The 13654-nt window shown below is 38.9% G+C and overlaps 1 protein-coding gene and 1 pseudogene across 1 annotated transcript in view; one reads left to right on the forward strand and one right to left on the reverse strand.

Moving 5' to 3' along the window:
* The window catches only part of vav2 (vav 2 guanine nucleotide exchange factor), a 188650-nt gene extending 184589 nt beyond the window's left edge, over positions 1-4061 (forward strand). The window contains exon 30 of the mRNA XM_030742155.1: positions 1826-4061. Coding sequence (XP_030598015.1) covers positions 1826-1873 — 48 coding nt within the window. The 3' untranslated portion in view covers positions 1874-4061. The remainder of the gene's footprint in view (positions 1-1825) is intronic.
* Positions 4062-5028: 967 nt separating this feature from the next.
* LOC115789750 (coxsackievirus and adenovirus receptor homolog) overlaps positions 5029-13654 on the reverse strand; it is a 78443-nt pseudogene continuing 69817 nt past the window's right edge.

Here is a 13654-nt window from a genome sequence, read left to right on the forward strand (position 1 = left end):
GGAAATGTGCCAGTTTAATAGGCTGGCTGTAAAAGCGAATGTGATGTCAGCATTTTATTTTAGGAGTGTTCCCTATTAGGCTGTAAATTTAGAGTTGATGTTCTGCGGTGGAGCCAAACTAGTGGATCTGCACAACTTGTACAGCTAAACTTGACCACATGCTGCTGTAGAGCCTGGTGTAAAAGTGCCTTAGAGTCTAGGTTTGGCTTTTTTACTTTTATTCCCTCGAGCACGTTGATAGAAATAAGCTTTTACCTTTTCTCATAAACCATCTCACTTTGTTTCTGTATGTAATGTATGACCTTGATGGAACAGAAGTGGTAAAAATAGCTAAACCGTATTCAGCTGATGAAAGCTGAAATGTGTCTGTTAAAAACAGCCCATCTACACCTCTGCAAAAAAAAAAAAAAGCTTCCCAATGCAAATAAATGTAAATCTCTGTGTGATCCCAAATACTATTTTAACCAGGTCAACAACATTATCTGACAAAAACACAATACAAATAAAAAGATTTGTATTGAAAACATGGTGCAGCTGTTCTGTGCGTGCATGTGGCAGAAGACCTTGGTTCATGACGCATTACTTTCATAGATTTATTTTATTTATTTATTTATTTTCTTTTGCTTTAGCTAGTTGCTAAATCTAGTGACAAGGTCACCAAGTTGGTGTGGGGTGAGCCGAAGCGTGATGATTACTGCTGCGCATTAGAAGGATGTCAGACAGACATAATTAGATGGCATTTATTTCCACATCAAAAAGAACAAGTATATGAATACAGAAAAACCAAATTCCCACTGGGCTTGGCTGATTTGCAGAATATAGTGGCTAATATTATAATTATTATTATTGAGGCAGCCAAAGTTGCTGTTTTAAGGCTTGATCGAGGTGAATAATAAACCTTTAAAGCGCAACAGATGAAGAGAGCCACAAGCTGGTATTCATCTTCCTTCCTTTTACTGGACACAGACGTTGACTCATCAGTTGTGTGCAGACCTACTGTAGCTCCCTGTAGCTTCGCTTAAGTGTAACAAAGCACCGGAGTGGAATTCTCCATTTCTGTCCAGCAATTAAGGCGCTCTCCCAGAGCCTATGCTAAGTAAGCTATCAGTGTGTTGTTAGTTTTTCCACCATTATGGATTCTGCACTTTGATCATTTATTAGTATGCGTTATCCCAACTTGTTCATTATGCAGCTTCAGTGTTTATGCTGCTAATTGTTTAAGAAACAAAATCAAACCAGCACTTCCTCAGCTGGAAGAAAAGCCCATAATATAGTATCGCTTCCCTTTGGCCTAAAATTTAAGACATCCTTCAGTTTCAGCTATCTAATTTCAATATTTTAGCAGAGATCCAATCGGAGAAAATTCAGACTCAGGGTCAGATTTTCTTTGCACATAACAGCTCCACACACAGACCCCAACAGGTATAAATAGATGTCTACGTGTTGCTGTAAATGCAATCTTTGTGTATCTGGTATCTCTGTTAGTTCAGTACATGCTTTACAATTCTAACAAGTAGGAGAAGTCGTAGCCTAGCAACAGCTGAAGTAGTATTTGAAGTAGCCTTCAAGTGTTTTTTTCAGAACAGAGGCAAGGCTGCTACTGAGCTGTGCGGTTATCGGAAAATAGCGCACATCTTCTGGCAAATTAATATAGAGAAAAGAGGTCCGAGTCTCCACGTGCTAATGTATTCATGCCGTACATCCAGTGGATTCACAGCATGTTTATAAAAAAAAAGCATATGAATGAACTCAATTAACATCTTTTGTTTATACTGGTTGATGTAAAAGACTGTGCGCGTCTGATAATTACCGTTTCATGTTTCAGATTGGATGGTTTCCTTCAACTTATGTGGATGAAGAAGGAGTGCAGTAAGGCTTGGATGTTGCTGGTCTGGCTCAGGAACCATCTTCTTGTCTACTGTTCTCAGAGAAAATTACTCAGTCTCTCCAGGAAAACAACACAAGGAAAAAAAAAAAAAAAACTTTTTTGTTTATTTTGTTTTTTTGCTGGATGCTCATTTTTCAGCGAGCGTTTCTACTCTCTTTATCTTCACTTATGCATCAGCTTTTGTCTTTTGCTGGATGTCCTGTTTAATTTCTGTACAGGCAGGGAAAAAAAAAGAAGGAAAAAAAAAAAGGCTTGCTGTCTGTCAGCCTCCGTGTGCTCTGCAGAGACTTTACTGAACTGAGGACACGACAAAAACTGACTGCTGATAGCTTTACTTTGAGGAAAAAAAAGAAAAGGCTCCTCTTTTTTTTTGCAGGTCTATGCGAGGTGAAATTGTACATATAGATAATTTATTGAATAGAGATTATTATGATTACTAATGATTATTGTGGGGAGTTGATTTTAAGCAAAGAATAAGATCTGAAAAACTAAAACGAGAAAAAAAAAAAGATGCTGTGTTTTTTATGTTGAGAGATTTTGCCTTAGTTGTCATGGTGATGCCTTGTGGGTTGACACCAGTGGAGGGAATCGACTTTGTTGACTGATTTACTTCTCCATGTATGCATGTGCTCATATGTGGCCCACATAAACACACACACACACACACACACACACACACACAGACCAATGTACAGTATGGTGCCTTTGAAGAATGGGTGTTGCTTACTGAACCTCAGCTTCAGCCAGTAAAGAACATTGCCATGCTCAAAAATACTTGAGCCCCCTGAAAACAAGATGGCAAGGCATTTAACTCCTGAGTGGCAACTGGATGAACTCACTGGATTTTTTTTTTTTTTTTTTTATAGCCAACGACATCACACATGGTCTTCAAATCAGTCTTCAGTCAGCTGGATGTGAAAAGGGAAACGTCAAAACTTTCAACTGGGCAGCGAAGTCACGTGATCTCAGTGTTTTTCATGTGATTCATGCTTCTGTTTTAACTGGACCAACTCTCTTTTTAATTATTTAAAGCCAAATTCAGCTGTATTTCAATGTGTGCGTAGGGTTTAATTGATTTATGATTTTTCTACCTTGCCTTACTTTTTTTGTTTTGTTTTTTTAAACAGATGATCAGGTGATGGGATTGCATTCCCCTTAATTTTAATTTTCATGTGTGAAAATTATTTTTGTGCTGTGCAGACTGATAAATTTAAACAGTGTTGGAAGATATTTAATCTGAAGAAAAACTGTGTGTGCTATAGACATGAATCCAGAGAAGAAGTACTTAATCACTTTGTGATTTTCTAGGGCTGCGGTGCTTAGTGTTTCCATTTATTTCCTGATATTTTATTGGTGCCATACACACTTAACAGATTCATAGTTATTTACACCATGGTGTGCTGACATTAGTTTCTCTGTTGACAGTATAAATGTTCCAGGCAGCTTTCTAGTTCTACACATAGTAATATTTTTTATCGACCTTGTCAACTCAGCTTTCTTTGAAAGGGGAGTTCAGTTTTTACAGTCTACTGACTTAGTCTGGTATATGACCTTACTTTCAGTCTTCTCATTTTCCACAAATTACCATGCTGGTATACAAGCATTCAAAAGGTGCCCCTAACACTCAAAGACAGTGCATATATGGCTGACCTTTCCTCCAGGGTGGTGCACTTGTGCACATCTGGATCGCTCCCAGTGCTGCTGGTATTTTTAGTTTCATCCTCGCAACTTCGTCTTCTGCAGTTTCACCGTGGCTCTCGAACTTGTGCGGAAAGCAGACATCCAATTTTGCGTCCAACTATCCCAACTTCCATGTCAAAGGTCATCACATCACAGTGAAGAGTTGGTGGTTTTCAAGGCCACGGGCATCGCAGCAGTTCAGAAATCCATCCAGACACATGCTTTCCTGACATCATGGGGCTGTGCTCTCTTAAGCTGAATGGCTGCCATGTTGACACAATGTAGGAGACCTAATGTGCAGCGTGCCTGGAGTAGAAGGGGGACAGAACAGGACCTGCACGGGGTGATTTAAAAATAGCAGCAGCAGTAGATGAGGTCTAGAAGCACAAAAGAAGATAATCTCTTTTTCTTTTTAAAGGGCTGATTCCTTATGAAACCTTATGATCACATTTGGTATTGTACTGATTCAGAACAAACAGATTTAAAAAAAAAACAAAAAAAAAAACCATAAGACAAGCTTTCCTAAAAATGTGAATGTACGTAGACATTTCAAATGAAGACTTTTTCTTTCTGCGAATAGGTCAGAGAACAAATCAATCATCTAAACAGTTTGAACCAACTTGACAAAAACCTTTGGAAGTAAAGTGCAAACACTGAGCAGCTGATCAGCTCCGGCTGGTTCATGAAGGCTTACGGAGCAGAAGATGCTGATATGTTTAGGTTCTAAACATATCATATGTCTAAGATGTGAATTGTTCCAAAGGCCAAATGCCCTGGAAAACACAAAGTCCTACCACTGTGTAAGGAGGACCACACAGGAGGTCTCCATTTTGTCTGGAATAACCCATGTGGGGGGTGTGGGGGGTAGGGTGGGGGTAAGGATCTAGTCACTTTTTTTTTTTTTTTTTGTACTGGACAAAAACTCATTACATGTGGCTATTGCTATTTCAACTCCTGTCAGTTCATCCTCGAAAAAATAAGTACTTACTTGTGTACATTTTTTTGGATGGTTGAGTGTTTCCAAATGAGGTTTATCATGAATAAATATGTCTTTTTTGGTTTAAATTTGAGACCGGATTCTTTACATTTTTTTTATTGCAAACAACACAAAACACAAACACTCATCTACAAATTCCAGAATAAAGTGAATTTGTGAATTTCTAGCATAAATATTGTCTCTTATATCTACATATTTTGATAATCTGCTTTATAGACAGTCACCTAAATGTTGAATGAACAATGATAAAATCTAATATATTCAATCAAATAATAGAACTTCCTTTCACTAAGATTATCTTAAAGCAATCACACTGAACAATGTTATCATAAAAAAACCCCACAATGCATTGCTTTGAATTTAGTTAATTAAAGTCTAGGCAGGACTGCCACTACTGCATATTTTCAGTTTGAAGTTTTCAAAGTGTCCTGAAGCTTCTCTTTAATTCAGCTGCCTTTGAGTGTCACACTACATATCCGTACGTGCTCTTATACTGCGCTGGTGTGTACTGACCGCCGTGTATCTATGGCTGTTGCTGGAAGGAGTGTGTGTCCCTCAATCAAAGAGATCACCTCGGTGCCATCAGCCTGGCAGGAAGTGACCTGTGGGAGCTGACTGGCACTCTGGCTTGTGTGACGGCTGACGGGGCGGCTGTCAGGAGGTGGAACATCCTCCCTTTTTGACATAACGGTGGAAAAAGGGGGAAGAAAAATACAAGTTAGAGGAGCATTTCTACAGAAAGGAAATGCAGAATCTGAGTTTAAAGTGAACATAGAGTAGCTTTGCATTAGTCACAGTTGAAAATAACAGTTAAAATTTTTTAAAAACATTAGTGCCATAATGCAGCCCCTTAACCCATCTAGTGTCTGAAAGAGTGCTTGGAACGCCACCCTCCCTTTCAACCAGCAGCACAGCTTGTGCCTGAGGGGATGTGCTCCTTTGCTAGCAAGTTTGGAAGTTTCTAACTCAAACTATAACACTACAAAAAACAACTTTTCATCCTTTTTTTTCAGGGGGGGGGGGGGGGTATTCTCAAATCTGATCCGGAATATGGAGCATCAAGATTACAGCTGGGCATCTCTTTTCAGCAAATATTATACTGATGACCTGCTTGTTGTAGGACAAAATGGTAAATTTAGGTTCCAAACACAAACTGCATAAAAAGAGCTATATACTGTATGTCCCTGTTAAAAGTGTATGTGTGGGGAAATGAACTGTAATGCTGTCTACAGCAGAGGTTTTACAGAATGTTATTCTCCTGCCACTCGCTTATAACCAGTTTCCACATATAAAAGCCACTTACAGTAGAGCAGGTCAGCTACATACAGTATGCCTGTTGTCTCCACTAAGGCTGTGGTCAGTCATGAACTATTAGAACACCTGGTGGCTCTAACTCCTTAGATGAAACAGCCCCTTGCCAAAGAGCCCGCTTCATACGTGGTTCTGTTACCAAGAGCCCTCTAATTGGCATGAATGCAAAATCTGGCAAGCAAACTGAGCTTATTTTCACAGCCAAAAAAAAAAAAAAAAATGTTCTTTGGTTAACCTGTAAAACTTGCTCAGAAACTCTATGCGGAGCGGTGGGAAAACATTCCCAGCTGGTGGCTGGGTCTGCTGTGCTAACACAGCCATGTTGAAAACACCACCTCTTGGGTATAAAAACTGCCTGGGGTCACATGATTACTTTTTACATATCCTCACCTCATTATTTAAAACCTTGGCCATATTTAATATAGGCATCCACAACTGTAACAGTATATTGATGAGTTAAAATAAGCAAAAAGCATTATGGGTCCACTTTACCTGCTGAGCTTTCATAGTATGAAATGAGTCTAGCATTCCTTTCAGGATTGGCCGGTTATTTTGGCAAACATGCTCCCATTCAACCATTCAAATGAGAATGCCGCTGCATCAAATAGACTTTCAGACATTATTGATTTCAGAATGGACTACCTGTGAAGAATGGTGTAGTCCAAACCAACACTAGTAGCATCATTAAATCCAACTCAAAAGCTTGGATTTAATGATGCTACTAGAGTGTTGGTTTGGACTACCTGTGAAGAATGGTGGAGTCCAAACCAACACTCTAGTAGTATCATTAAATCCAAGCTTTTGAGTTGGGGCAAAACAAATCAACACAAGTTATTCGTCTGTGAAAGCAGATGGCTAAGATGTCAAGTGTAGACAGTATAGTGTAGATTTGGATTACATAACTCCAAAACCACGAAAGACCAACAAGAAACTACAGTATAGGCTGACTTGTCTGAGTTAAGATGTCCTCCAGCTATATTTAACCTTTAAGGCTTGTAAACATATCAGAATTGGCATATTTCAGTATGTTTATTATTACAGTAGTTTTACAAAAATAAGCACATCCAGCCCCAGATTAACCAGCTTCAGTGTAGCAGCAGCTACACCAACACCACACTGCATGGGAAACCTCTCATCTTCCTCTCTTGTCAAAACAGAACAATTATATTGCCATGGGATTTAGCAAATGCACTGCTCTGAACAAGAGGGCAGTTGGCATTATTATTGAATGTCTTTTGTGCCGGGATGCTCAATTGATTTATTTCTATTTGGAAACACTGGTGAGCTCAGAGTCTGTTATTTCAGTTTGAAATACCAGGGTTGAAATATACAATAGGCAATGCTGCAAAAACTAATCGCTTCATCATTTGTTTAACTAATAAGCTTAGTAGGTAAAGTGTACTGTAGTGTAACCTACATTATTGTCAGTGGTTTGGTTTATGCTTATTGTGAACAGTTATTTATTTGCATTCTTCAAAAATGAAAAAAAAAGAATAAAATCAGCAAAAAAAGGGGGCGACGTTTTAATTCCGCTTACTTTCATCACACGTGGTATTTATGAAAAATAGTTATATTGTTTTGGTTGCCTTCTATATACTTGAATCCCCACCCCCCACCCCCCACCCCACAGTGGACATACACTGTTTACTGAGCAAAATAATGCTACCCTGTAGGTAAAAGCTGAGATCTTTGTTGTTTTTGCCTACTTGGAGGCTCTTCCCAGGGGTGCCTCCTTTCTCAGTAGACCTTACTTTAACTTTCTCTTCTACTAAGGCATAATATTCACTCCGGTGGTGGCTTCAACCAGCATACGCTGACAAGCAGCATACAGAAGCATAGAATCTCTCTCCCCGTAAACACTGCCAACTTTCAAGCTTAGCTACTTTGCATTCTGCATTTATGTAACTTTGCAATACCAGCTGGAATCTGCTCCTCTGTCAAAGAAAACACCCTCACACCGATCGACTTTGGCATTTTCTTCTCCTGTGCTGGCCAAGTACTCATATTTTTTGCTGGTAAAGGGAATAAATTTGCTTTTGTTCAACTGGAAGGGGAAAAAGGTAATCCTGGTCTTTGGGGCAATGGTTCTTGGGTGTGTTTCTGCTAGCAGGCTATAAGACAGACCTGCCCTGAATTAGAATGTGTACTAATCAAGTACTTTAAGGTTAATTAAACTCCAGTTAGTATCTAATTTCCAAGGTATTCCTGCATCCCTGAAAATAAGCGGAAGAAGATGGATGGATGGATTCCCAGACCTGTTCTGCTACTGAAGCCATTTCTCTTATATTTTTCATAAAGGCTGATCTGAAAACATTTTTTTTTTTTTTGGTGTTTAACAAAAAAATATGTAGTTTGTTCTTTTTAAAATGACTTCTTTATAGCTATTGTACTCAATAGTTTTCACACTACTTTACACACTGAAGCCTGGATCATTTGATCACAAACACACAGCAGTGGCTGTGTCTCAGGTGGTAGAGGATGCCCTCAACCAATCAGAAGGTTGGTGGCTGGATCCCTGGCTGCTCCAGTCTGCATGCCAAAGTATCCTTGGGCAAGATACTGAACCTCTGAGTTGCGTAGATGTAGAAAGTGCTTGAGCTCATGTAGAATAGAAAGTGACATAAGAACCAGTCCATTTATCATTACCAATCATATAAGCCTGGATCAAATGTGTCAGCTTGGATAGGCTTCAGGCCCATGCAGATGGATGGATATATTTATCAAGTAGACTGACTCCAAACACATGATAGTGTTGCTGGATGTGTAAATAAGCAACTTTTGCTTTTAAGTTCAAATCATCCTGCTCAATCTACCAATTTCATCCTTAGTTATAGCATCACTTTAGTCACAATTACCTGTCCAGCACCACTTTGACTCCCTGTGAAATGCTACATATCCAATGTTTTGGCCATGATAGAAAGCTGAGTCACTATTTGAATTGATATGATACTCCCTGTGACTAATCTGAACTTTTCAAGCTGCTTTCTTTACTTTTTATCCAGAAAAGTCTAGTACCCAGTGGATTTGACATGAACTATTGTTGTCATCACTCAGTTTATTACACCCTTGCCATTTCCCATCTATTAGCATTTCTCTATGATGACTTGTCCATGTGAAAAGTGTTGAACCTCTGTATGTCACAGATATGGAGAAAATTGTATCAGCATTGTAGCTTGAAGTGCTTCTCTGTCTCCCGTGCTCAACACTGTCCTCCCACACTGACACTGCTCTCGTTTCAATGTCTACTTTGAAAGCTTGTGGGCTGTTTTTGACTGCGCACGAACCACAACTCCAACTTTTTTTTTTTTTTTTTTGTGATACAATGTTTATTTGCAAAAAAGCCGAAATCCTTTCAGAGATGTCAGAACATGAGGTCATCTGCAGAACATTGCCCCAAAAGCAGCACTGCTCTTGGTGTCTCACATGCCCGTCTCAACTAGTTACACAGTCTGCACTGTTCCAGGAGAGAGACCTCCACTACATATGATAACCTAGAAATGAGCAAATTGGATTTTCTCACATGTGGATTCTGGGATTTTTAAATTGTGAACATATTACATATTACAAAATGATAAAGCAGAGGTCTGGTTAAAAAAAAAAACAACAACAAAACAAAACAGACTCTACATCAAATGAATGATTTTAAACTAATGGAAGAATTCAGATGCAGCAGCAACAAACAAGATTTAGGTTTAAACTTTTATAACTTGTTCGTCTTCATTTCCAACACGGTGCACTGCTGAAAACTGTCCCTTGTGTGGTCTATCAGAAGTGATGATACATCACAACCTTCTCTCAACACTGCTGCCAAAGCACTACAAGCAAACTGAGCAGAAATTACACAGGTAATCATGTGAAAAAATGCATAGATCCTATCTGTGTTTGATGTATTTGAAAAGCAAACGCTTTAGAAGGGAGTTACGTGGTTTCTTTAAACTTCTGACATCAAGGGCTCTTTGCTCTTGTGCTATATAGTGTCATCGTGCCAAGATCTAAAGAGCTCTCTAAGGCCTTAGGTAAAGACATTGTTGAAGCCCGTGAGACTTTCAGGGGATTAAAAAACAATATCTGCAAAGTATTTAAAACAGTAGACATGTTTGATGCAGACCAAAGGCGGTTTTTCTGGAGAGGAGCTTTATCCTAACTGTGAAGCATGTTGGTGTTATGATTCGGAGTTGCTCTGCTGCCTCGGGGACCAGACAGCTTGCAGTCATTGATTCAACCATGAACCCTGCATCATCAAAGACTGCTTAAAGATGATGTGAGGCCATCTGTCCAAAAACTGGAGTTGGACCTCACGATAACGATCCAAAACACACTAACAAATCCACCGAGGAAGGTCTTTGAAAGAGAAAATGGAGGGTTGTGGAATGGCCAAGTCAAAGTCCAGATTTGAATACCACCAAAATGCTGTAATCAATTCAATTTTCTTTTTATAGTGCCAAATAACAACAACAGTCGCCTCGAGGTGTATTATATTGTAAGATCCTACAGTAATACAAAATGTGAACACAAGCATATCCTCCAACATATTGAGAAAACAACTAAATTTAACAGACAAAACTGGTGAAAAATCTCCGCAAGCATATCTCGTTCAATTATGCAAAACAGAACAAAGATAATTATAAAAACTCCATTCTCTACATGTAAATGTCACTATTTGTGGATTACATTTAACTTCACTTTAATGTATTCATGTTTCTCCTTAAATGTGTTTTTAAATGGTTTACCTGCTCGTACATTATGATGCCTTACACCATGCACTTTGAACATCCTCTGTTTTTGAAAGCTGCAGGGAGCTACAGACGAGAGCAAAGTTTTATTAAATCGACCCAGTGAAATGTTGTATTTGGAGGCACCATTGACTGACACTAATAGCTAGTGGGGGAAGTTAGCCTTTGGGGCTTTTTACCCAGAAGCCTGCAGGCTATCAGGTAAGATGAGAGCAAAAAAGTAAACAGATCCAGCAGGTTGTGGAAAAACGGGTCAAAAACAGGACTGTCGCCCATGAAACACAGTTTTAAGTCCAGTTGTGGTTTGTTTGGGTTTTTTTGGCACAAAAAAAAAAAAAGAAGTTACCAGCTAAATTTAACGAAGCAAATAAATAACAGCTCTTAATTGGATTCATTGGAAAATGAGGTCAGCTGACTATCTGAATATAGGGAATGATCAGGATTTCCCAGCATGGCATGGGCATATTCCAAGATAAGAATGCCAGGATTCACTGGGCTCAAACATAGATTCCAGACCTTAAATCCACTGACAAGGTTTGGGATGTGGTGAAGAAGACTTTAATGACCTGACTCTGCCATCATCAATCCAAAAAAATAAAAATTAATGCATCTCTGGGGAGTGTATATTACCTACAAGATATCACCTCTATCAGTGGCGATATTTAAAACACTGAGTTTGTTTTTAGGAAACAAAATTAGTAGGTTAGATTTAGGAAATGATAAAGCCTCGGGTTAAAATACACCCTTTTGTTTTAGAAAGAATTCACATCTACCAGAAAGCCCTTGCAAGCCAGCTTTCACAGAGCTGGGGACAAACTGGGCCGCCTGTCTCAAACACAACAACAACAGAAGAAGAAGCTGTCAAAACACATCTTTAGGACTGCGCCTGATTTTCTTCTTGCCCACTAAACTGTCTGCGTGCTTACAGACCAGTTGTTTTTAGAATCTACTTAGTGGGGATTTAAACATTACATACACGAGTGCTCACTGCTACAACAAACTATATCTACCTTTTTATAGCCTTCCACAAAAAAAGGAATGCCTTGTTTATGTTTGTATAATGCCAATAAATGGCATTAAATATTTATTTCTAGTCTTTATGCTAAGCTATCATGTGGCTGTAGAAGCCAGTGTTTCATCTATTAATCCACCAGAAAATGAACAATGTTATTTAAAAAGCTTTTGCTTGAAAAATCCAGCTATGTTCCAAGTGTTGTATAATTACAAAAGGTTGCACGGCAAAACTGAACACGTAGTCCCCCAAGATACTAAATAACAAATGTAAAATTACAAAAGAATGATTTCTGAATTTAGTATTTTTCTTTCTTTTCTGTGTGGAGGAGTATCTCATAGACTGAAGCAAGAAACTGTTCCAGGCATCCAAAGCTGTTCTCTATGTAAGCAGTTAGAAAGTCTGCACATACTGTATGCTGTATTTGTGTTACTATACCTGACTAAAACTAATCATATAAATACTTGATTTTACAAAGTGCATTCCCATCTGCATATAAAAGTATTGATAAATGCAGAGAACGAAACATTTAAAAGAGCCCCGGTGGAGGAGACGTTATCTCATGGAGTTTCATGAAACATATTTTCCCCCCTGTATTTTTGCTCTCTTTGCACGCTTCTTGTTTGGTTTTAATTGATGTCTGGGATTTATATTCTATTCTTATCTGAATGGCTTTGATGTGTGTTGTTTTATATTAGAGTTTAATTGCCTCGCTGCCTTTTAAAGTCCCGCTGTTGGTGTCGTGTTTTTGATCTTTAAAAAAAAAAACGTGCAAGTTCACACAATGTACTATCCAAACGTTCCCACCACGCCGACGAAAATTCACCGCTAACAGAAGCCGACGTTTTAGCAAAGTGTGTCGTCGGCCTGTATCTGCCGGAGCTGCGCGGTACCTGATGTCATTGGAGAACTCCTTCTCATAGCGATGTCTGTAGCTCAACTTCCAGTAAAGAAGCGCAATGAAGACCAGGAAGATAAAGATGAGGAGCAGAGAACCCACAATGGTGCCAACTATTACAGCAGCTCTGCTTGGAGCTGCAAAATAAGTATGAAAAACATGAAATTATTCACTCTGAAGCTTTGTGGAAGAAAATGACACACTGAAGAATCCATTCCTGCTATATTCTTATATTTAAAGGTTCATATTATTCATGGTTTTTGTTTGTTTGTCTTCCATACTGCTCATTCTGGGCTGCAATGCTTCCTATTGAAAATCATTTTCTTGAGTAAATGGTTTGCATTTACATAGCACTTTAGGCTTCCTCTAGAAAACGCTTTCAAACACTCTCATTCGCACTCTTACACATGCAAAGTACTTGGCTGATATACTTGATTTACTCATAAGAGGCATTTTCAAGTAAATTAACTTACAGCCATTGCTCACCTATTATAAACATGGCAGTCCCTTAGATTTCCATTGTTTACTGTATGCATAACTGTAGTAGTAGCATCGCAAAGAAGAAGAAAAAGTTGAGTCACATTATTACTTTAAACACAGAGGGGCTTTCTCTGTGTCAAATAATGGCCAGACTGAAGGTTTCTAAGGTGACAGTGCATTGTACTCAAAAATCTTTTGCAAAATGTGCAACAGTTGTTGCTGCACACCGAAAGCAGCCACACCATCAAAAGATCAATACATTAAGCAGCAGTCCACCTCTCAGGAGGAGAAGCGACTCTTGGATTGGGATGAAACATATCCAGAGTTTACAGTGGATGCTTGAGATTTGTAGTGGTATCAGAAGGGTATGTGAAAGGGGACGAATAGGGTGGAAAAGAATCATACTGCAGTGTATCAAAGTCACAGTGAACGATAGCAGGGTGTAGAGTCTGGAAGTGATTTTACTTTCACCCTGACCAAGGAGAAGTACCACTCCAGCTTTCAGAGCGATATGCTTCACCCTCTGGTTGGCACAATTTGTGGAGAAGGGTTCATACTGCAGCAGTACAACGGACCCAAACACACCTCAAAGACATATCATGGACTTTTCTTTATTGCACTTTGAAACATTGTCAGATCATACTGGGACATCGAT

This window comes from Archocentrus centrarchus, chromosome 12 (assembly GCF_007364275.1).
Source record: "Archocentrus centrarchus isolate MPI-CPG fArcCen1 chromosome 12, fArcCen1, whole genome shotgun sequence".
NCBI classification, from domain to species: Eukaryota; Metazoa; Chordata; class Actinopteri; order Cichliformes; family Cichlidae; genus Archocentrus; species Archocentrus centrarchus.